Source organism: Hippocampus comes, unplaced genomic scaffold, assembly GCF_001891065.2.
Source record: "Hippocampus comes isolate QL1 unplaced genomic scaffold, H_comes_QL1_v1.1 scaffold322, whole genome shotgun sequence".
Taxonomy (NCBI): domain Eukaryota; kingdom Metazoa; phylum Chordata; class Actinopteri; order Syngnathiformes; family Syngnathidae; genus Hippocampus; species Hippocampus comes.
In genome coordinates, this window is record NW_017805137.1 from 2003874 (window position 1) to 2027107 (window position 23234).

General features: G+C 41.8%; 3 protein-coding genes across 4 annotated transcripts in view; all 3 read right to left on the reverse strand.

Moving 5' to 3' along the window:
- Nucleotides 1-2019, reverse strand: part of psmd9 (proteasome 26S subunit, non-ATPase 9) — a 6681-nt gene extending 4662 nt beyond the window's left edge. The window contains exons 1-2 of the mRNA XM_019867050.1: nt 1841-2019; nt 1659-1758 (exon numbers count right to left, since the gene is read on the reverse strand). Of these exons, the coding sequence (XP_019722609.1) occupies nt 1659-1758; nt 1841-1957 (217 nt within the window). The 5' untranslated portion in view covers nt 1958-2019. The remainder of the gene's footprint in view (nt 1-1658; nt 1759-1840) is intronic.
- Nucleotides 2020-2403: 384 nt separating this feature from the next.
- Nucleotides 2404-7214, reverse strand: LOC109514187 (rab5 GDP/GTP exchange factor-like). 2 transcript variants are annotated; one of them, XM_019867047.1, is made up of 8 exons: nt 7111-7214; nt 5647-5833; nt 5335-5459; nt 4628-4779; nt 4487-4556; nt 4247-4382; nt 3351-3702; nt 2404-3199 (listed from the first exon to the last, which is right to left on the reverse strand). In XM_019867047.1, exons 2-8 carry the CDS (start codon nt 5802-5804, stop codon nt 2807-2809), a joined length of 1386 nt encoding a protein of 461 aa, XP_019722606.1. In that variant the 5' UTR covers nt 5805-5833; nt 7111-7214; the 3' UTR covers nt 2404-2806. The 2 variants fall into 2 exon arrangements, with proteins under 2 accessions (XP_019722606.1, XP_019722607.1); XM_019867048.1 differs by lacking the exon at nt 7111-7214 and adding an exon at nt 6837-7100.
- Nucleotides 7215-8069: 855 nt separating this feature from the next.
- On the reverse strand, nt 8070-22869 carry LOC109514191 (melanopsin-A-like). The gene is made up of 9 exons (XM_019867053.1): nt 22515-22869; nt 17451-17584; nt 17175-17378; nt 14886-15057; nt 14405-14566; nt 13751-13858; nt 11714-11888; nt 11108-11248; nt 8070-10747 (listed from the first exon to the last, which is right to left on the reverse strand). The coding sequence occupies exons 1-9, from the start codon at nt 22700-22702 to the stop codon at nt 10352-10354; spliced, it is 1680 nt and encodes a 559-aa protein (XP_019722612.1). The 5' UTR covers nt 22703-22869; the 3' UTR covers nt 8070-10351.
- Between the last annotated feature and the right edge of the window lie 365 nt (nt 22870-23234).

The window sequence follows — 23234 nt, forward strand, 5'->3', positions numbered from 1 at the left end:
CGTGCAATGTCACCTCTCTTGCAGGGAAGGAGCCCGAGCTGGTGTGCAAGGCAGAGAAGTTCCGACTGGATATAGTCGGACTTGCCTCCACACACAGTCTGGGCTCTGGTACCAGTTTTCTTGAGAGGGGTTGAACTCTCTTCCACTCTGGAGTTGCCCACAGTGAGAGGCGTAGAGCAGATGTGGGCATACTCATTGCCCCCAGCAGCAATTGTTTTCCAGTGAGGGTTGGACTCCGCCAAGGCTGTCCTTTGTCGCCGATTCTGTTCATCACCTTTATGGACAGAATTTCTAGGCACAGCCGAAGCGTTGAGGGGGTCCGTTTTGGGGGCCTCAGTATTGCATCTCTGCTTTTTGCGGATGATGTGGTACTGTTGGCTCCTTCAAGCAGGGCTCTCCAACTCTCACTGGAGCGTTTCGCAGCCGAGTGTGAAGCGGTTGGGTTGAGGATCAGCACCTCCAAATCTGAAACCATGGTCCTCAGTCGGAAAAGGGTGGAGTGCCCTCTCCGGGTCGGGGAGGAGATCTTGCCCCAAGTGGAGGAGTTTAAGTATCTTGGGGTCTTGTTCACGAGTGAGGGCAGGAGGGAGCGAGAGATCGACAGGCGGATCGGTGCAGCGTCTGCCGTGATGCAGACGTTGTATCGGTCTGTCGTGGCGAAGAAGGAGCTGAGCGAAAGGGCAAAGCTCTCAATTTACCGGTCGATCTACGTCCCAACCCTCATCTATGGCCACGAGCTATGGGTCGTGACCGAAAGAACGAGATCCCGGATACAAGCGGCCGAAATGAGTTTTCTCCGCAGGGTATCCGGGCTCTCCCTTAGAGATAAGGTGAGAAGCTCGGTTATCCGGGAGGGGCTCAGAGTAGAGCCGCTTCTCCTCCACATCGAGAGGAGCCAGATGAGGTGGCTCGGGCATCTGATTAGGATGCCTCCTGGACGCCTCCCTGGTGAGGTGTTCCGGGCATGTCCCACTGGCAGGAGACCCCGAGGACGACCCAGGACACGCTGGAGAGACTATGTCACCCAGCTGGCATGGGAACGCCTCGGGATCCGCCAGGAAGAGCTCGAAGAAGTGGCTGGGGAGAGGGAAGTCTGGGCTTCCCTCCTAAAGCTGCTGCCCCCGCGACCCGACCCCGGATAAGCGGTGGAAAATGGATGGATGGATGGATGGTTATCACATACTTGTATTGTGTTGTTTTCGACGAGTCTTAGAAGTAATATTTTGGGATACTTTTCCCGATTGGAGGTTTTTGCCTCATAGTTTTACATTTTTTATCTAATAACTCTCTAACCCACTTTTCATGCAGTATTTGTGTTTGCAGGTTTTACCTAATTGCCATTTTTTCTGCATTGTTCTCATATTTCAGTGTGTCTATTACGTTTTTTTTTTTTTAAACAAACAATTCTGTATTTTTCATCTTAAATGTAGTCCCCTCCAATATTTTTCAATACTTGCATCTTATCCTTTTTCATGTCTAATACTCTAAATATATATGTGTGTGTGTGTGTATATATACACACACACAAATACGTATTCCGTCATCGTTTTGTTCATTTGTGAGGCTTGATTAAGTTGTGTTTAAAGACGTGTTCAGTGAGTTGACGTCACGTCATCGTGTAGAAAACGCCAGAGAGAAAAAACAGCTGAATTACTTACATGAAATGTTGTGTCTGGCGGTTCTTATTTGGTACAAGTTGACGTCGGCTCTCGGGTAGCCTTCTGCGTCCACCAAGGGACCATCAAGTCCGACCCCTTGCTATAAAAACAAAAACTCCAGCAAAGATACATCCACTTCGCAACATCGGCGACAAACTGATGGTTATATTCCATCAACTTACGTCTTCCAGGACATCGTAGTACGCTTTAATCTGCTCTTCGATGTCATCTTTCTTTTTAATAAGGTTTTTAACATCATCCATGGAGGTTTCTGGACTAATTTCGTTTGTCATCTTCATTGCGACTTCCTAGTTGTGCAGCACAATTGTGTCCGGGCAGATTTTGTAATTCAGGTGGAACGGTCTTGTGTCACCCTGGGAAACCTGTGCGTTACGCCGCATTGTGTCCGGGTAGATTTAAAACTCGAGTGGGAAACGTCAAAGAGTGTGTACTCAGTGGGGCTTGTGATGTCATTAAAGATTAAATAAGGAGTCGGACAAATGAGTATTTTAGAAGAAAAATGGGCTGAAGTTTGTGTTCTGCGCTTGTGTGCAGTGCTTTCTTTTGTTTTGTTCACGGTGTTATATAATCAGCCACTGTGTCATTCCTGATCACACGAGGGCATTTCGATATCAACCAAACAAAATAGTTCTGTACAACTTATTGCTAGATTCGAAGGGACAAAAAGAGAAAGAAACCTTGAATTCCCCTCCAAAACATGAAAATAACCAAGGACTTTGCATAATCAAGTCAATTCAGATTTTTATTATGGAAACCCTTCAAAAGCAAAAATATGCATGTAAACAGTGCAATTTATAAGTAAGTACAGGAAGAGGTTGCTTAGTTATTTCACATCCCCATATAGCACTATTATGGACCATCTTAGATTTGTATAAATCTCCATTTTAATATATTATAACTTCTTTTTTGGGAAACAAACATACAAACAAACCTGAGTGGTACGCTATCACAGTTGCTGGTAATCACGGAATGCATTTAAAACTTTCTTCATTTTGCTCACACAAATAGCTAACAAGTACAAACAATTCACTTGTACAAAGTGGAAATACAACCTGTGCTTTTGTGATCAAGTGATAAAGTTAGGACAGAGGGTTGAATAACAAAGCAAGTACCTTCTAGGGTTGTGATTAACAGTCTGTATCGGGAGGCCCTGCATATTGATCCGTAAGCACTACTTGCTCTATGACAGCTGAATCAGAGGAGGAAGGTGACGATGATGATGAACAGAGATCAGTCACTTCCTCTTGCACCAGGACCAGCTCGGACGTGGCCTGGTCTATCTGGGCGTGAACTGCCTGCACCCATGTCTGCAACTGCACGTTGAGGGCATCCACCCCGCGGTCCAGCCGCTCCTGTCGGGACGTCAGCTCATCCAGCAGATGGCGCGTTTCGCAGGCCACCTCCCGCAACCCATCCACTGCTGCTGGGGTCCGTCTACGCCGCATGTAGCCCTCAAACTCCTCCGGGCTGAGGTTGAGCGAGGGGCCGTCCAGTTTTTCAATGAAGGCCACCGCGCAAGACTGGAACCAAATGATAGCAATGGGGTCATTTTAGAAGTTGTAAAAGTACTCACAGTCTGGACTTTGGGTTGAAATACAAATACTTTTCTCATTCAATGCTTTCAGTTATTTTGTCAAAGTAGAAAATATTTGAAACGTGTACGAAACTTACCAGGTTGGTGAAGTAGTAGCCGCTCTCTCCTGCCATTAGGCTATGCGGGAGGCCAAAGCGGATGACATATTGCATGTTGGAGTGCAGGCGAGGCGGGTTGGCCTTGAGCACAACGTAGACCAGGGCAGACAGGAAGTCGTCGGCGTTGGCTGGCTCACTGTTGGAGGCTGAGAGCGCCTCGAACACGTGCTGGCTGCACTTGGACACGCACACCAGCTTGTCCTGAGGGGCGCGTTTGGCGTCCATCTCGATAATGGCTGTTATAGCGGGAAGAAAGGGGTCGCCCATGACGGCGCTCTGCACGTCCGGGAAAGGTACGCTGAGCATCTGCGGGGTGACCCAGTTCAAAGAACTGCCAAAAAGCAATACAATAGGAAATGAGTCAGCACCTAACTGCAAATATTGATGCCAACAGGACTCAAAAACTAGAAATTTGGTGTTTTAGATTAGAATGTATCCCACCAGGTATTTTTTAAATTAGCCTTATTTTTTGCAGGCATGATTTGTTTATATTTTCACTACACACGTTGCGATTTGGAAAAAAAAAAGAATAAATTAATAGAATTATAACAACCTAATTTCAATTGCCCATTCTGAATTTCAATTATTTTAGTTAATGAAATATCTTTTATTGCAAATGTTGAAAATTGTGTGTGCCAACTATTAACGCAAGGGATTATTAGAGGGAAATTCGCTTTTTATGTTAAACATTGAAAATGTCTATTTCTTACAATCTCATAAATGGAAGAAATGTAACTAAAACTGAATAGGGACACCCTGGAAAGAATACCAACCCGTCCCAAACAATGCAGGCTGATGATTCAAACACCGCAAACATGCAACTAAACAAAGAAACCTCAGGAATTAAAAACAACAAAGTATGGGGCAAAACTAACCGTATCCTCCTTTGCAAAATCAGGTCCTTCTGCTCGTCGTCACAGCTGTCATGGCAGAATACCCACTTGTGCAAGCGCGTCATGATGAGCTTCTCCACATGCTCCATCGTCTGAGTGAGCTCGGCTTCTGAAAACCCTGAAAAGAAAAATAAGAAAAAAAACAAACCCACAAGTAAATCCACAATTTCGAGGTTGGCTTAAATGAACGACTTGAATGGCAATGAGGTGATGGGCACTCACTGCTGAAATAGTCGGCAAAGGACTGGTAGAAGTCTTGCACAAGGTCCGACTGCTTCTGCACTGGCAGAGCCTACATAAAAACACGCGGTCAGAACAACCCAACGCCACATTCTCCTTCTCTCAATATGAGATGGTGATTACATGGTAAGCTTCCATTGTGTTGAGGAAGGCTGTGCAACGGGACTGCAGACGCTGGGAGGACGGGCTGCGGAGTGTTTTTAAGAACCCGGTGAAGTCTCCGGGTTCCAGCTTCTGGAAGGCTTTTAACACATTCATCTGACTGTCGGAAGGTTCTAAAGGGAGTGGTGGGAGGAAGAGCAACCAAAGAAGTTTCATAGCTGGCAAAGGAATAACCTCAAATTTGTGCTTTTAAGTATCCTTTACAGTCTGTGGACAAACATTTCACAGCCAGTCTTTGAAAGAACCTATGACTGGAGGAGCTTTAATTTGCATTGCAAGCAGGCTTGCCCATTGAGTAAGCTCGCCAGATGCTAAGGGTGCCATGGACTCTAAGGGTCACAAAAAAACAAAAAACAAACAAAAAAAAAAAAAAAAAAAAAGATACAAAAAAAAAAACAACCCCCCCCAAAAACAAAACAAAAAAAACCAAAGATACAAAAAAAACCCCAGCTGCAAATTCAACTCCAATATTATTATATTTAAAACCAATGATTACAAATAACTCTTAATTTCAAGTCAAGACGAAAGAGGAGTAAATTGAAATAAAAAGAAACAAATAACCAAAGAGGAGCGTGGTGAATTCATTTGAAATCAGCCATCCTGGCGAGGCAGAACCGTGGTTTATTTACTGCGCGTCACCTGAATTGTGTTGTTGATAATGTTCCTACCAGCTTTGGGAGGGGACGGGCTGCCCCAGAAGAGTCTCCTCATGGTGTTGATACGACGACCCTTCTCCATATTCTTCTTCTCCTCAAATTTGGAGAAGGTTGGTGGTGTGCTGTCAGCACCCGCTCTGCAAGAAGTCACCAACAGGAAGTCAGAGAGATCAGAAACTTGCTCTCTCACAGGTTTTCAGATATTTTGGGTGAGTCTGGAATGCATCTAACTTTTACATTGGTCAACTTCTTTGTTCCATTCTTTTTCCACTTGTATGACTATAAAGAGAGAACGTTCTTCAAATGCTCCCTGTACAGGTTTACCTGTTGTCTTGTCGGCGGGCTTCGGCAGGCCGCACTCGCTCCCTCCAGCACTTAGAGCAGAAACCCTGCCATGCAGGGTTGCCATAGTAACCACAGGAGTTCTTGCACAGGAGCTCCTGCTGAGACAGTCGAATCCCTCGCTGCTTGTCCGTCCACATTGTGCGTGTCAATCACTCCTTCCTGTTTTCTATGGGAGATGAAATCAAGCTTCTTGGTGGACATAAGGAACTACAAAAACAATGAAAAACATTTTGGAGCTACGTGGTTTTCGTTGGATAGTGATAATATGTGACACTGAGCTCAGTGTTACGATCTTCCAAAATTGACACGTCATTACTTTCTCTAATTTTTTATTATCTTGCACATAAAACAAAAAATTACAATATTTCCAAAACCTAACATATCTGACCTTTAAAAAAACGTATAAATTAAAAAAATAAACTTCTTATTCATTTGGAAATATAAATATGTTTTGTCAAAAAAAGTTATAAAACTTACTTTCCTACACGTTAGCATGTGATGTTACTGGCTTGAGATACATTTTTTTGTACAAATTTTTGTTGTAATATGCACTTTATTTTGTGTTATATCTTACTGATTTACAGTCTGGAATTATGTTCACACCGCATGTCATGTGTGGCAGGATTATGTTACAGTGGTGAAGGGTCAAAAGACTGCACATCAAAGTATTTGGTAAGTTTATACCTGTGATTGTGGTAGATAAGCTTTGTCTCAGACTAATTAATGCTTCATATGTGTATCCTATAATGCAGAATATATCTGATATTGTTTGCTGTAACGAAGATTGTTTGTGGAAAAATACTTTTAAAAAAGATCTTGAAAAATTTGATTCTTTTCCATAATCGTTCAGCCCGAGTTTTACCATGCTGTGTATTAATCAATACTATAGAAATATTTAATACAATATATTATGCAAAGAAAAGACCAATACATTGTAAAACCAAACAACAAATTTATATTCCATTGATTCATTTTTGATTGACTTTTTTTCCAATATTGTTCGCAAAATGGCAATAGTTGTTCCAGGCACTGACACAAAAGTCAAAACAGAGAGGACCGAAAAAATTTACAAGTTGTCCAAATAACTCTGCCGGACTTCCTCACACAACATCCTCGTACAATTAAACAACCGACGTTAACTCAATGTTAGACTTTGACACACTACACACTTGATCGCGTCACTCTTCAAGCTACGCCGACATCCAAAATGTTGAGAAAGTTTGTTCGTGTCTTATTAGCATTGCTACTTGCTAGCATCATTTTAAAGTAACTTAGCAGCTGACTGTCATTTGAGCCGGAGTGAGAGAACCGACGCCTAAAACTGGTAACTAGTGACTAAACCATTTCGGTTCAAAGATTTTAACCAATTTTGATGCTTCATCTGAGTTTTAGAAAGTTAACAATTCAATTTAAAGCCATACTTGTGTGAGTAGTATTACTTACCTGTCAAAAACGGAGATGGTGCAAGAACTTCACGCAGCAACAGCTGACTAGTCATGCGTGAAGTGACGTAATAAAAAGGCGCCCGTGTTGTCGATGAAAGATGTGTTGGTCCGTTCCAAAAGATTATATTTTTAAGAGTTAATGTAAGCAAAAGAGTGTTCAGCCCCCCGCACCTCGGTTGGCTACATGGGTCAGATCTCAGTCATTCCAATTTACACTGCTAATCCCTTAAAAAAGTCAAACCAATCTGTTAAACATTTCTTAATCAATCACCGACCTACATTTCTGATTTGTTATTAGATCCTTAATTTAAATATTAGTAACTGATTTTAGAAATGTAGATTTGTGGACGTGAAAATTTCCCCTCCCAAAATATAAAGGTAATATGGTATACTTTTTTTACTTTTGACTCAAATAGTTTTTTTTCCCAGCAATTGTAGATATTTTTTTTCACAGCATGCAGTTCTCAAGTTATTTCCAGAATGTAGCAGCCATTAAAATACCTCATGCAGTGCTCAATTAAGTTGGAAAGAAAATGTTTTGCCATTTATTATGCCTGCAGGAAACGTGGAAGACAATACAGCAGCATGTTCTAGGAGAAAATGTGTTTTATAAAATAGCATTGTGGATATTGTGCAAACATCTGTTTTGTTTAAAGAAAGGAAAACAAACAAACAAACAAAAACTTAAAATGACAAATGAGTTGCATGAAATGTATATCTCTGTGTATGCATGTATTTATCAAATCATTGAGACATAAAAATGTTAAAATAAAGTTTATAAAATGAGCTACACTGTGGAACAAGAGATTGTTTTCATTTGGAGTGTAGCTATTAGATAGCGAACTATTCATCTGTTATTTTACTATGCTGAACACGCTTTGTTGTCTTATTGTATAAGTGGTCACATACTGTACATTTTACAAGCAAAAAAGCCTTGATATAAAATGTGCGTTTTTACTGCCTGTGCACCGACGATCATAGTAATTTATACACTACATCCATACAATGGGCTCAACATAAGCAGGCAACATAAATTAAATAACTATACCCACAGTTGATTTGTATCAACAATAGTCTCTTTATGATTGTCTCTCCCAAAAGGTACATGAAAAGGAGTGCTGACAAGACAATTACATTTTTTTTTTGTTTCATGAAAGTCAACAGTCACGTCTATGGTGACAGGTCAGGCAAAAAACAAACAAACAAACCAAAAAAGTCTCAAGAACCCATGCTGTGAATCACAGATTGAAACAGATTTTGTCCTACTTGAATTGAGTCCTGCGAATGAGTGAGGCTTTCAAGTATGTCAGTGAAGTTCCATGATTACCCCCCCAAAACATATAAATAATTCTACATGGTCAGCCAGCTCCTGACCAAAGTTTTTGCGTGGTGGAGAACTTGTAATGCCAAATGCCACCTTATCTAATTTATCACAGTGCCACTCAGTGACAATGATGAGAATTGAATAGGTTATACATTCATATAACTATACAGTACATTCCCAAACCCAACACTAACTCAAACTCAAACTCCAATCCTAACCTTAACCTTAACTCCTCACCCACAAAGATTAAACTGATTCTAATCCTAAAATTAGAATTCCAATATCCTTCAAACTCTGTAAATTCACATGCAGTCCAGGAGTAAGGGTGCGTTCTTTGCCTTTTGCTAGACTAGCTTTTTTTGTGTAGTGTTTCATACAGCACTTTGCGTGGGATTAGCGACTCGACCAAACCTGTTGACTGGAAATAAGTTGTTTGTTAGGGGGCAGTCTGCTGTTTGGCCAAAATCAATGAGATACAGAAAATTGATGAATAATTGGACTCCAGAGAAAAGTGAAAAGACGAAACCTTTAAAAAAAAAATATGGCAGCAAATAAACAGAGAGTCTAGTTTTGCAAGGTGTGGAGAAAAGCTGATAAAGTCCTCCTTTTGATCAGGATAGAGAGTCTGCTGCATATAAGCCCTCTGGAGAAAAGTCCAGACTAACCAAAATGCCATTTACCTCCTTCAAGCAGAGACTGTCCCGATGAGCCGGTCTGCTCTCAGACCCCTAACTCTAAAATTAACCCTTCACCCCGAACCCTACTTCTTGTCTCAAATATCCTTCAAACATTGTCCATTCACAATTAGTTTTGGAGTATGAGGCCCCATTAATCTATGCCTGTAAATTTTATTGCAGTTTTTGTTCATGTGTGTTGTATTCCTTCACATTTTTGTGCGGGAGTGATTTCTGCACAGTGATCTGATTACCTGAGAATTTCAAGGGGCGGTTCACATCTTGCACTAACCCCTACGCTAAACCTAACCTTAACTCAAACGCCAAGGTCGAACTCTCAACCCAAGGCTGCAATTTCCTTCAAGCTAGGTACATTTGTATCCAGTCCTGCAGCACCAGGGCCACTCCATTGCTGCATGTACCTTTGATTGACTATTAACCTCATGTGTTGTGTAGTGCTTCACATAGCAGTTGACATGGGAGCATTTTCCGTTCGGTGACCCAGACTGTTGACAAGCAATCATACCTTGTTTTAGGGCTTTGCATGGTCTGCCAGTTGCCCAAAGTCGGTTTAGTCCAGCAAATTGATGGATTAGACTCCAACGACAACTTGACAGATCAAACCTTTACAAAAGGGTAGTTCGTAGCAGCAACAGATGATCCAGTTGCGGAGGGGGTGGAAATAAATTCCTCTGACAGGTCAGGATAGTGCCTCCAGTACCTTCACATTCTCTTATGAGGAGTTCAGACCAATTTACATTGTTCGCCATCTCCTCCTCAAAGCAGAGGCAGGCTGGCTCGTGGACTGCTCGACCCGTTTGCTCTGAGCTACCTTAACTCTCACCGTATCTTCGAACTCTAAATCTAAGGTTAGACTCCAAATTCCCTCAAACTTTGTATATTTGCACCTAGTGCAGGAGCATTAAGGCCAGTTTATCATTACCTGTACCCTTGATTGCCTTTTTTTTCTTCCGGTGTTGTTCAGGGTTTCACACAGCTGACTTAGTGTGGAATTTGATTTCTGCCAAATGACCAACATTCAACAGTTTACTGGTAAACTGTCCAAGGTTTAGGGTTTGGGGCTCAGAGGACTGTATGCTTTTTGCCAAACTCATTAGAGTACCACAAATCACTGAACGATTGAAATACTGTACATTGACAATGTGAAAGATGAAGCCTTTAAAAAAACTGCAGCGACGCAACAAGGAGGATGGGGAAGAGCCAAAACGTCTTCAAACAAGTCAGGATAGCAACTCCACCGCTTCCAACACCTCAGACGAGAAGTTCAGACTAACCAAAACGTTGTTTGCCATCGCCTCCTCCAAACAGAGGCTGTCCTGCTGGACCAGTCTGCTCTCGGACGTGGGGCTGATGACAACAATTCGAGGGACACCCTGCTGCTGCGATGCCTGCGGCTCGGCCGTCGAGGCTCGTCCGATGCACAGGGAGTCAGCCGAGTTGCTCTTGCAGCCTTGCGGCCTGTCGGGAATGGTTTTGTCCCTCTTTGAGTCTTTGTGGGTCAGACTGCGACTACGCCTCCTGGTAAGAACTAGTAGGGGGAGAGTGGCGCTGGTGAGCGTGCTAGAAACCAGTTCATGGTCACAGTTGCCTGATGACTCAGTCATGGTACATGGATGCTGGTGGTGGAAACAAATACAAAACAAAAAAACAAAAACAAACAGAAAGAAACATATGTGCATGAGCAATAAGAATGTGAGAGTACAGTACATGCAATGAGACAGTGATAGTCTAACAGTCAACTATAATAGTTTGTTCAATTATTGTTCAAGTGAGTGTAAACGGGGTAATAAAATGGTTGCAAAATCTCAATGTTATTTATTACACGTGGCAATTTCGGTACAGATTTTAGCAAGGATGATGGAAGATGACACATATGATTTGCTTTTGCGGGCCAAATAAAATGTCGTAGCGGGCCAGATCTGGCCCCCTAGCCTTGAGTTTGACACCAGTGGTCTACTGTATATCCTCAAACCAACCTTCTCCACTTTATGGGTGGTCTTGTGCTCCAGTGGCCTCCTGCAGGAGCTGCGTCTGCTGGACTGATGGTAGGATGACAGACTCCGAAAGGAATCTCCCGACTTCCTTCCGAAAGACTCCATCTCCACATCCCTTGGGACCTGCAATAGGTTATACAACCGATGTGGACACATTCATTAAGAATCAATAACTCAATTTTCGATTCCACATCATTAAAAAAAAAAAAAAACTGTACTTTTGCTCTGGTTTACATTGTTAAAAATGTTTGAATAAAGTTGAGTTGAGATTTGAATATGCTCCATTAATGAAGTGATTTGTTTCTGTTAAGACCATATTATATTGTATTTTGTTTACCATAGGTTTTGTTCATTTAGCGTAGCATTTATCTGTTTCTTTCGAAGTTTGCTCTTTGCTACACCACCCTCTGACCATACTGATTTGTATTTTGTTTGCCATATATTTTGTTAAAGTTGTAATTTGTTTCATTTCAGGTTTTCTCGTGCAGCATGCAGCATTGCTTTTGGGTTGAATGTAATTTTCTTTTCCATAGAATTTTATTTTCTTTGTTGTGGCACAATGCAAATACTTAAGTCGTGTTTATCTACCATGTCAGTCGGTTTGGAGGACGCTCTGATGAAGTGAGTCCTGGACGCGGTGGACTGGCGACTGATGGTGGAGTCCCTGAAGGAGCATTCGCTGATGGATGAGGAGGAGATACACTCCTTTCGAGGGGTGGGAGACAGAAACCACAAGCAGGGAAACTTCTCTGCCAGAGTCATCCTGAAAGCAGCAGAAATGAGAAAAACATATACAGACAGTGCAAAATTTACAGAATGCAAGATGACCTTTAGGACGTGATGTACAAAACCATGCCCCATCCTCTGCCATTGTATCCAGTGGATGCAGACGTATCATATAAAGAAGGTCTTTATTGACCCACTGCTTAATTGTGGAACGTGTCTGTTAGAGTGCAGCCAGCTGTTTGAGGTTTCACGATAGGAGGCTCCGATTGAGCTGATTACCTGTATTTATTATGAATGATGGCATAGATGAAAGGATTGTAGATCGTGGAGGCTTTTGCTATGATAGCTGGAACAGACTTGGAGTATGGCGACAAGATGTTGGCATGGCTGGATAAAACAAAGAGATAAAATCAGGTTGAATCATATGCAGCATTTCCATTGTCACTATAAAATGTTAACATCAGCTAAATGTCCTTTTTTTTAATTTAGTAGAGCATGAAAAAAGATGAATCCAACAGCTCAAAGTTAACCCTGATCTCTTGATGTTTTGTTACATAATCATTGGGTCATGCGCGTTCAGGGATTATCTGAAAATGTAGATTAAATCCATCTGTGTGTTGGTGACTTCCCCTTTGAATGAGTAGAAATCCGATATTGAGTAATATATTCATATATTGTTCACAATTTCACCAACTGTGTTTATATGGGCAAAGGCTGTTTGAGCGGATTAAAAACACTTGAAACACCCCCCCCCCCCTTTGTTACATAATCATTGGGTCATGCGCGTTCAGGGATTATCTGAAAATGTAGATTAAATCCATCTGTGTGTTGGTGACTTCCCCTTTGAATGAGTAGAAATCCGATATTGAGTAATATATTCATATATTGTTCACAATTTCACCAACTGTGTTTATATGGGCAAAGGCTGTTTGAGCGGATTAAAAACACTTGAAACCCCCCCCCCCCCCATCTACTCCTGTTCGCCCATCGTCTTTTTTTCAAACTTTCTAGGGGGCACTAGTGAGTCGGTTTTGGTTGAGCGTTTGAGAGCCTTAACATACATGTACATTATTTTAATTCAATTAGGTCAACAAAGTCATTCATTACCAATTTGTCTTGATGTAGTTTATTAAAGCAGTCTTACCCGGCCCATGAAATGAGTGTGACGCAGGCGTACGGTGACCAGGAGAGGACATAAACCACAATGACCACAAAGGCGATCTTGGCCAGTTTCCATTCACTTCTGATGGATTTCTGATGGATTAATGTGGATTTCCTCACCTGGGTGCCAAGTCTCTCTACCTCCCTGAAGACAAGAACATTAGTTCAGCGCGTTTAGCATCATTGGCACCTTGAATTTGAGCAGTTCGGTGACCATGATCGTGACTCAAATCACTTGTATATCAAATCAACTTTCCCCAATAAAATGAATGGAAATGTCTTCTTTCCAAATGTCTAAAAAAAACACCAACATAATTTTTAAAATAAGAAATATAGCAAAGTACAATATACTGTAATACAGGTCCAATTTTTGGTCATAGTAAGAAGCAAAATATCAATTTGCTTTATCACTCGCAAGTTGAGGTATCGGTATACCACAAACATGACTTCAGCCTCCTGCTCACCTGCTGGTCTTCCTGACAGCCAGAAAAATCAATAGGTAGCAGTAGAAGATGATAAGAAGCGGGATGAAGAAGACAAAGCAGCAGAGCATCATGGTGTAGCTCCGGTTGGCCGCTGTGTATGTGACGTAATCCCAAGTGCATGATGTCATCAGGCCCTCGGGGATGTAAGAGCCTACACAAAGTAAAATGAACTGCTTAATTGTGGAACGTGTCTGTTAGAGTGCAGCCAGCTGTTTGAGGTTTCACGATAGGAGGCTCCGATTGAGCTGATTACCTGTATTTATTATGAATGATGGCATAGATGAAAGGATTGTAGATCGTGGAGGCTTTTGCTATGATAGCTGGAACAGACTTGGAGTATGGCGACAAGATGTTGGCATGGCTGGATAAAACAAAGAGATAAAATCAGGTTGAATCATATGCAGCATTTCCATTGTCACTATAAAATGTTAACATCAGCTAAATGTCCTTTTTTTTAATTTAGTAGAGCATGAAAAAAGATGAATCCAACAGCTCAAAGTTAACCCTGATCTCTTGATGTTTTGTTACATAATCATTGGGTCATGCGCGTTCAGGGATTATCTGAAAATGTAGATTAAATCCATCTGTGTGTTGGTGACTTCCCCTTTGAATGAGTAGAAATCCGATATTGAGTAATATATTCATATATTGTTCACAATTTCACCAACTGTGTTTATATGGGCAAAGGCTGTTTGAGCGGATTAAAAACACTTGAAACACCCCCCCCCCCCATCTACTCCTGTTCGCCCATCGTCTTTTTTTCAAACTTTCTAGGGGGCACTAGTGAGTCGGTTTTGGTTGAGCGTTTGAGAGCCTTAACATACATGTACATTATTTTAATTCAATTAGGTCAACAAAGTCATTCATTACCAATTTGTCTTGATGTAGTTTATTAAAGCAGTCTTACCCGGCCCATGAAATGAGTGTGACGCAGGCGTACGGTGACCAGGAGAGGACATAAACCACAATGACCACAAAGGCGATCTTGGCCAGTTTCCATTCACTTCTGATGGATTTCTGATGGATTAATGTGGATTTCCTCACCTGGGTGCCAAGTCTCTCTACCTCCCTGAAGACAAGAACATTAGTTCAGCGTTTAGCAGTTCATTGGCACCTTGAATTTGAGCAGTTCGGTGACCATGATCGTGACTCAAATCACTTGTATGGCAAATCAACTTTCCCCAATAAAATGAATGGAAATGTCTTCTTTCCAAATGTCTAAAAAAAACACCAACATAATTTTTAAAATAAGAAATATAGCAAAGTACAATATACTGTAATACAGGTCCAATTTTTGGTCATAGTAAGAAGCAAAATATCAATTTGCTTTATCACTCGCAAGTTGAGGTATCGGTATACCACAAACATGACTTCAGCCTCCTGCTCACCTGCTGGTCTTCCTGACAGCCAGAAAAATCAATAGGTAGCAGTAGAAGATGATAAGAAGCGGGATGAAGAAGACAAAGCAGCAGAGCATCATGGTGTAGCTCCGGTTGGCCGCTGTGTATGTGACGTAATCCCAAGTGCATGATGTCATCAGGCCCTCGGGGATGTAAGAGCCTACACAAAGTAAAATGAAAATTAAGGATGTAGCTGTCATCACTAAAAAATTACAGCAATAATTCTGATCGAAACAACTATATATCACTGGATAAGCGCCTGTTTCCAAAATGGTGAGTCCAAAGTTCATTATCAAATAACAATGTCCTTTCCCTCATTGTAAATTGTAGCTTATGTTCGCCAAATTGTGATCCACAGCTGTTAGGTCCTTCTGCAAATTATAAAAAGGAGATTTTGCTTGGCGAAATGTGAGTCCACAGGTTATTATTGAATAAGGTTATATTACTTTGACTAAATATAAAGAGTAGTGCTCACTTGTCAAATAATGAGCCCACAATTATTTGCTTGCTGAAAGCCAGCACAGAACTAACTATTAAAGATACATTGTTTTAACTGTTGTAAACAGTGCCGTGTGCTTGTCCAAAGCTAATGATTAAATAACATCTTTTTATTACCCTTTATAAATGGTAGCTTGTGTTTGCCGAATAACGAGATCACAGCTATGATTACTTAATTTTATATAAAGTTATAGAATGCTTGCCAAATAGTGAGCCCAAAGTTCATCATTAAATAAAAGTCATATTCGACGTTATGAACAATAATCTGTGCTTGCCAAATGGTAAGAACACTGCTAAAGTTCCACTCTTTTGTTGATTGTACCAATATCTTGTGCTTGACAAATCGAGAGCCAACAGCAAATTTTGGATAACTTTGCCCATTATATTTACGAGTTTGTACTTGCCAAATCGTAAGCGCCGAACTAATGTTATAAAATTTTGCTTGTTCTAATTAGGATTGGGGCGGCCTGGTGGTCCAGTGGTTAGCACGTTGACCTCACAGTGCAGAGGTTCAATTCCAGCTCCGGCCTCCCTGTGTGGAGTTTGCACGTTCTCCCCAGGCCTGCGTGGGTTTTCTCCGGGTACTGCGGTTTCCTCCCACATTCCAAAAACATGCATGGTAGGCTGATTGAACACTCAAAATTGTCCCTAGGTGTGAGTGTGAGCGTGTACGGTTGTTCATCTGTGTGTGCCCTGCGATTGGCTGGCAACCGGTTCAGGGTGTCCCCCGTCTACTGCCCGAAGATGGCTGGGGTAGGCTCCAGCACCCCTTGCGACCCTTGTGAGGATAAAGCGGATCGGAAAATGAATGAATGAATAATTAGGATTGTGTGTTTGCCACAAAGTGCACCAGGCCACCACAACTGAAGTGACATTATTTTGCTTGCTATAAATAGTGGGTTGTGCTTGCCAAATAGTGATCCCACAACTAAAATTTTGATCTTTTGCCAGTTAAATAATAGCTTTTACTTGCCAAGTAGTGTACCCACAGCCAAAGTTACATCACTGTCCCTGCTATAAATAGTAGCATGTAGTGAGTTCAAACAATTTACGGGAAGCAATGATGCAGTGGTTCTTAACCGGGGTTCGATCGAACACCAGGGGTTCGGTGAATCGATCTCAGGGGTTCGATGGAGCCTCTGCCATGGAGGTTAAGACACACCCAACTCAACATGTCAATTAGTTATGACATCCCCGCTTGGCCATCACTGGCTGCAGATGATCACATTACATTGCTTGTTCAATCAGTGCTGTGGGAAATTTAGCTCACTGACTCGTGATTGTACATCGTGTTTTTTTTTTTTTTTTTTTGTCGAGCAAAAAAAAAAGTGTTCGGACAAATATGTACTACATGGATTCACATGCATCACAGGTTAAGAACCACTGCAATTGTATTGTTTTGCTTTTTAATTCCATGCTCGCGACACGCAGTACACTACATGTATACTGTATGTTTGGCGGAGATAAATGTGCTTTATCTTTGCCAAATCATGAGCTCATAGCCGTTGATACATCCCTCTGCCCATTGTAAAAAGCATAGCTTATGTTTGCCACATACCACGCCCACAGCAAGTGCATCATTATTTTGTATGCTGTTAACTATAGCCTGTGTTTGCCAAATAGTGACGCCAAATAAAGTTTTATGGAAATCCGCAAAGCAATTTTCTATGTACTTGTCTAAATTTATACTGATGACATACAATGTATTCAGTGTTTGCTTGGCTGAGTTAATGTGCTTTATCTGGCGTTAAATGTGGTCGACGGCGGAAAGGGACTCACTCCATCCAACAAGAGGAGCCAGACTCCAGGCCAGTGCATAGAGCCAGACAGAGATGATGGCCAGCGTGGTTCTTTTCTTGGAGCTCCAGTGGATGGTCTGCAATGGTTTGGTGATCACCATGTAACGGTCGATGGAGATGGCCAGCAGGTTTATCATGGAGGCGATGCCAAACAAGGCACCGCAGAAAGCATACATTTTACAACCTGTGTGGCAATCCAGATGTTTAATACTTTGGATGTTGGTTTGGAAGTACGTATGATGTAGGATGAAATTACCCATCTCTCCAAACACCCATTCTTTGTAGAGGCAGTTGATGAAGAAGATTGGTGACTGCGTGAAGGCCATGAGGAAGTCGCTTACTGCCAGGTTCATGATGAAATAGTTGGGCAGGCTGCGAAGCTTTTTGTTGCTGCACACACACACAAATGAGATGTTCTTAACGTACAATTTATTACAAGGCAGTAAATGATGAAAATTTGTACAGTTGTACAATTTGGCCACCGAAAAACAACACAAAACTAGGAAAAGCCACAGAAAGAGCAATAATTGTCCTGCTAATAAAACAAAGAAAATCAAAAAACATCATGGAACATGACAGGACCAGCATTTTTTATTCTGCAGAAAGCCAAATCCTACTATGCGGTTTTTCACTTTTCGCAGGAGGGTCCAATACCAATTACCCACGAAAAACAAGGGATTACTCTATTTAGAAAAGCTCTACATTAAGACAAGTTTTGAATAGCAACTACAAAACAATACAATACATCCTGATTTATATCGCGCTTTCACAACAGCTGCAGCTGTAACAAAGCGCTGAACAAAACAGTTAACATAAAGTAAAACAATAAACACAACACATTGTGATAAATTCGTAGTTTGCTGGAATTAGGGACTCACAGTTCCCACCCTCCTGATAAGCAAATAAATAAAATAGTGATGCGAGCCATGCCAAATGTTATTTTGATAATATGCTGTGTGCTGCTAAAAAAATAGAAGGCGGGCCACAAATGGCCTCCTGGCCATAGTTTTGACCTCCCTGGTCTATATATCCTTTTGCACTTTATAAATAGTAGCTTGTGTTTGCCAAATGGTGATCTTTCAAATCAATATTAACTAATGATGTTTCCTTCCTTCTCCATTATAAACATGAACATGGCTTGCCAAATAGTGGCAGCCACCAATCTTCTCCTATTTCCTCTTACTGTATAAACCAGAATGGGCAAACTACGGCCCGCGGGCCGGATCCGGCCCGTTGGTCTTTTTAATCCGGCCCGCCGAAGGTTGGTACAGTACACAATTAAGGTTCGATTTAAATTATTGCATTCATTTCATTTGGACTTGTAATACAGGCATTTAAACGCCAGGTGGCGCAGTTACTTGAAGTCGCAGAGCACAAGGAGGGAGGGGGAGACGATACGGAAGCCCGGAGTAGCACTAACTCAAGTAAGTCGCGCTCGATACGACGAAATAGATGTATCCCCACCGCTATTTTCTGTCATTGGATCCAAAACGGCGACATGCAAGCGACTCTTTGTTGCAGTGAGTTTTACTGGAATTGCGAAATTTTTACATCCTATATTAGAGCATGGCATCCAAACAAAGAGGAGCGGTAATGGCCGCGGAAGAGAAAATGAAGTGTATCTCATTAAACGAAGCGGGTTACGAAGTACGAAACATTCAGGAGACGCTTGGAGGAATGTAACACACACACACACACACACACACACACACACACACACACACACACACATTGAAACATGCATGAAAACGTCCACCGTGAGATAATGTGTTCTCTTTAGACTATTGCATCGATGTGCTCGATGTGCATGACCTAAATAATATTCCCGCTCTTACCTAAACTGTGGTGGCAATGCCGGTAACTTTGTAGACTGTGTTAATGTGTCAGTTACCCGAAGTAACAGGGTGCATCCAACAACATTGCAGCCATGCTTGGTTTTTGGCGTTGGTTCCATTTCCGAATGCTTCACTTCGATTAGATTTGAAGTCAAGTACAAGTGTTCAAATAAGCCTTGGAATGAAAATAAAGGCAGCGGTACCATGAGCCAATGTGCTGTTGTTGTTTTTGGAAATAGGATTTGTAGCTTGACTAAGTTTATATTTTTCTTTTTGCCTTGATTTGCGAGCAAAGATTTCAAATTTTTTACTCTTAGGCATATTACAGCACTTTTGGAGCATCTGTAACCTTAGATAACATTTGCAGTGCATTCACTGTTTGGCAAGCACAAGTTACTATTTATAATGGGCTATTAAAACATTAGCTGTGGCCTCATAATTTATCAGACATATGCCAGATGCAGAAAAGATTTAATATTAGTAGTGGGCTCAGTATTTGGTAAGCACTTAGTTTTATACTAGTTTATACTATAAACCATGTCCAAAGTCCGGCCTCAGGGCCAAGTGGTGCCCTTGTTCAAATTTCTCTTCAAAATGAATAATATGTGGCCCGTTGGCACTGTTTACTACAGTAGAAAATAAACGTCCAAAAAAGCTATATTATATTTCACCAGAAGATGTGAGTAAATCCACTCTCAGGTGCATTTGGAAAGACTTTTTTAGCAAGCTCTGCCTCTCCAAACACACCACTCTCACAGTGTGGCAGTGTGGTGTTTGGTGTTAGGGTGAATTTCCGAACATACTCCTCGTTGCATGACCCATGACAGTTTGTCTTGAAATAATGACGGACTGACAATGACGGATGGGTACCCAGGCCAGTATGACAACAAATATTAGATACTTTTGCCCACCATAAAAAGTAGCTTGTGCTCAAAGACAGCAACGTATTTTTGCACTGTGAAGACAAGAGAGGAAAAGCGAGTTTTCACATCAAGTATTATTCCGGATTAGGCATCGCTCGTTCTGATGGCCAGTGGTGCAATTTGGATTAGAATCTAAAGCCTGTGTGAGCCAGAACTGTTTGGTACCACTTTTGAGTGATGGTGACCCAAATGTCAGCTTGTCATCAGATCTGTCCGCTAAAGTGCTTACCAAATACTGAGCCCACTACTAATATTAAATCTTTTCTGCATCTGGCATATGTCTGATAAATTATGAGGCCACAGCTAATGTTTTAATAGCCCATTATAAATAGTAACTTGTGCTTGCCAAACAGTGAATGCACTGCAAATGTTATCTAAGGTTACAGATGCTCCAAAAGTGCTGTAATATGCCTAAGAGTAAAAAATTTGAAATCTTTGCTCGCAAATCAAGGCAAAAAGAAAAATATAAACTTAGTCAAGCTACAAATCCTATTTCCAAAAACAACAACAGCACATTGGCTCATGGTACCGCTGCCTTTATTTTCATTCCAAGGCTTATTTGAACACTTGTACTTGACTTCAAATCTAATCGAAGTGAAGCATTCGGAAATGGAACCAACGCCAAAAACCAAGCATGGCTGCAATGTTGTTGGATGCACCCTGTTACTTCGGGTAACTGACACATTAACACAGTCTACAAAGTTACCGGCATTGCCACCACAGTTTAGGTAAGAGCGGGAATATTATTTAGGTCATGCACATCGAGCACATCGATGCAATAGTCTAAAGAGAACACATTATCTCACGGTGGACGTTTTCATGCATGTTTCAATGTGTGTGTGTGTGTGTGTGTGTGTGTGTGTGTGTGTGTGTGTGTTACATTATTCAATTCATCCAATCAGTGCACAGGACCGTGTTGCACATCAACCAAAGAGAATGCGTTCGCTATATGAGAACGAGTAATATGTATGTGCATATTGTGTGTGTGTGTGTGTGTGTGTGTGTGTGTGTGTGTGTGTGTGTGTGTGGACACAATGGCGAATCGTTTTAATCTACAGTATCCGTCACTGTGATGTGGGGGGGGGGGTGGTATGAAAGCTCCTGACGAAAACATCCCCTTAACACAAACACACATGCACACATGCTGCGAGAGTGCATGCTCACACATCAATTCCCCTTCTGACCCATTTCCTCTTCCAAGAACCTGTTCACATCAGTCGGAACAGGAAATAAGAGAGCCGAATATGCAATTCAAATATGCTGTGGAAAAATTTAAGGGAAAATCTACAATAAAAAGGGAAATATACATGATTTTATTCCTTCATATAGGGAAACAGATTAATTTTATTTGGTTATTTAATCTGCGATAAAAATACAACTTTTAAAGACACTTGAATTTCATTGGACAGTCGAATACGATAGGGTACATTGAACTACGGGTATTTTTATGGACATAGAGTGTGTGACATTTGTAGTCACTCATTCAGAAAAATATTGATAGCACAATATGATAAAGGGTCCGGCATTAAGCCTTTTAGAGCAGAAGCCCCGTGGGGCCAGCAGGAGCCACATTGTGGTGGCCCTGTCAGGATCAGTTCAGGTCCCGTATATTCTTGATATAATATCATACATTTCAGTGATTATTTCATATATGGTGTTTTATTTAAGACTTTTTGAAAATATTACTTCCGTGTAGCGCATTGTTTTGCAGATGTAAAAAAGCAAGACAGTTATTTTGAATGAAATTTCTATGGACCTGTCGGGCCAGCGTCTGTAAGATACATGGTGGCGCGAGACTGGCCCAGGGCTATCGGGCCACCAACAATGTCGGACTGCGTAATACGATTTGCTACCTTACGTTATGGTATACTACGATATAATACAAGAGGAATGCGACATGATACAGTAAGACAATACAGTAATCAATCCTACTGCGCGGATTTCCATCTTTCTCCATTAACCGTGAAAAACGAGAAATTACTGTACAGTATAGGGAATAATTCATACACTAAAATAAGACTGAGATAAAACAAACGCAAAAAAGATGAAATGGTTTGTAGCACGATACGCTGTGATGCGATACAATGCGATACGAAGAGATGCGAAACAAGACAATAAACTTATCGCAATAAAATAAGCTTTGATCAAATGAGACTGCGTGTGGTATGTCATTATGTGTTCTAATGCAATGTGATACGACTAGCTCCATCAAAATTAGCTACAGTTATACAATTTTTTTATAAAATTAGATTAGGTGTAGCATATTGTATTAGGGGCTGATATGGAACATGCATGCATGCAATGTGGAAGAAATTCAGAGTACTTGCAGAAAACCCATGGAAGGGAATAAACACACATGCTATCACCAATAATATCGCATAGAAACCTAACAGCGTACCAAAGAAAAGAAAACAATGTTACGGAGTTAAGCATGTTGATGTTGATGTATGTTGACTTTTAATGGCTGTTGCTGCATCGGTATTGTCAGAACGTATTCCGCCTATTACAGACCCACTTCCAACTGAAATAAGTCAAACACAGTATATCCGCCACCTTGCTTACCTATAGAACGCAAACATGACCAGCGCATTGCCAGTGACGCCCAGCGTGCCGATCACCAAGATGAAGGCGGCCACCACGTAATGCGCGTGGTCGGGCACGTCCGCCTTGTTGAAGAAGTTGCTCGGGCTGTGCGCTCTCTCGGGCTCCATGCTCTCAGTGGACCGCGTCATGGTCGTCAAGGGGGACATCCACTTCCTGCGTTCTGACCTCCATGTTCAGACCGTTCCCTCGAGCTGACTCTTGAGAGGAAAGTTGCAACGGCAAGTTCACAAGTGGTCCAGAGATGAGAAAATGTCCTTAATTTGAAAGCGTCTTCACAGAAGAACTGCTGATGTCCTCCTCCGGCGTGCCTTCACACCAGCTGTGCACCACACTCTTTCATCATTTCTCCTCCTCCCATCACCTCTCTCGCTCTCTCTCACTCTCCCTGCCCAGCCTTCATGTCACCAGGCCCGGCCCTGAGCCATAACACCACCCCTCTCCTCTTTCCCTGACAGATGCTTACGTAACGCGCATCCTGATTACAATCAACAAGACGCTGAGCATCAAGTCGTCATTGCGGGCCGCGTGGCTCGCGGCTGGAACCGACACGCATGCAAAGAGCACCCATGGAACCAGGCGACTAATTGGCGCGGCCCAATTATTCAGCTTGAAATTACTGCATGAGCCACACACACACACACACACACACACACACACACACACACACACACACACACA

Excerpts from the sequence above, each read along its gene's own strand:
- LOC109514187 (XM_019867047.1), bottom strand. The coding sequence starts at position 5,804 with ATGTGGACGGACAAGCAGCGAGGGATTCGACTGTCTCAGCAGGAGCTC. Across the intron at positions 5,460-5,646 it reads GCCCGCCGACAAGACAACAG|AGCGGGTGCTGACAGCACAC; the intron begins GTAAACCTGTAC and ends GACTTCTTGCAG. Across the intron at positions 4,557-4,627 it reads ACACAATGGAAGCTTACCAT|GCTCTGCCAGTGCAGAAGCA; the intron begins GTAATCACCATC and ends GTTTTTATGTAG.
- LOC109514191 (XM_019867053.1), bottom strand. The coding sequence starts at position 22,702 with ATGTCCCCCTTGACGACCATGACGCGGTCCACTGAGAGCATGGAGCCC. Across the intron at positions 15,058-17,174 it reads GGCTCCTCTTGTTGGATGGA|GCTCTTACATCCCCGAGGGC; the intron begins GTGAGTCCCTTT and ends TACTTTGTGTAG. Across the intron at positions 14,567-14,885 it reads GCTGTCAGGAAGACCAGCAG|GGAGGTAGAGAGACTTGGCA; the intron begins GTGAGCAGGAGG and ends TCTTGTCTTCAG.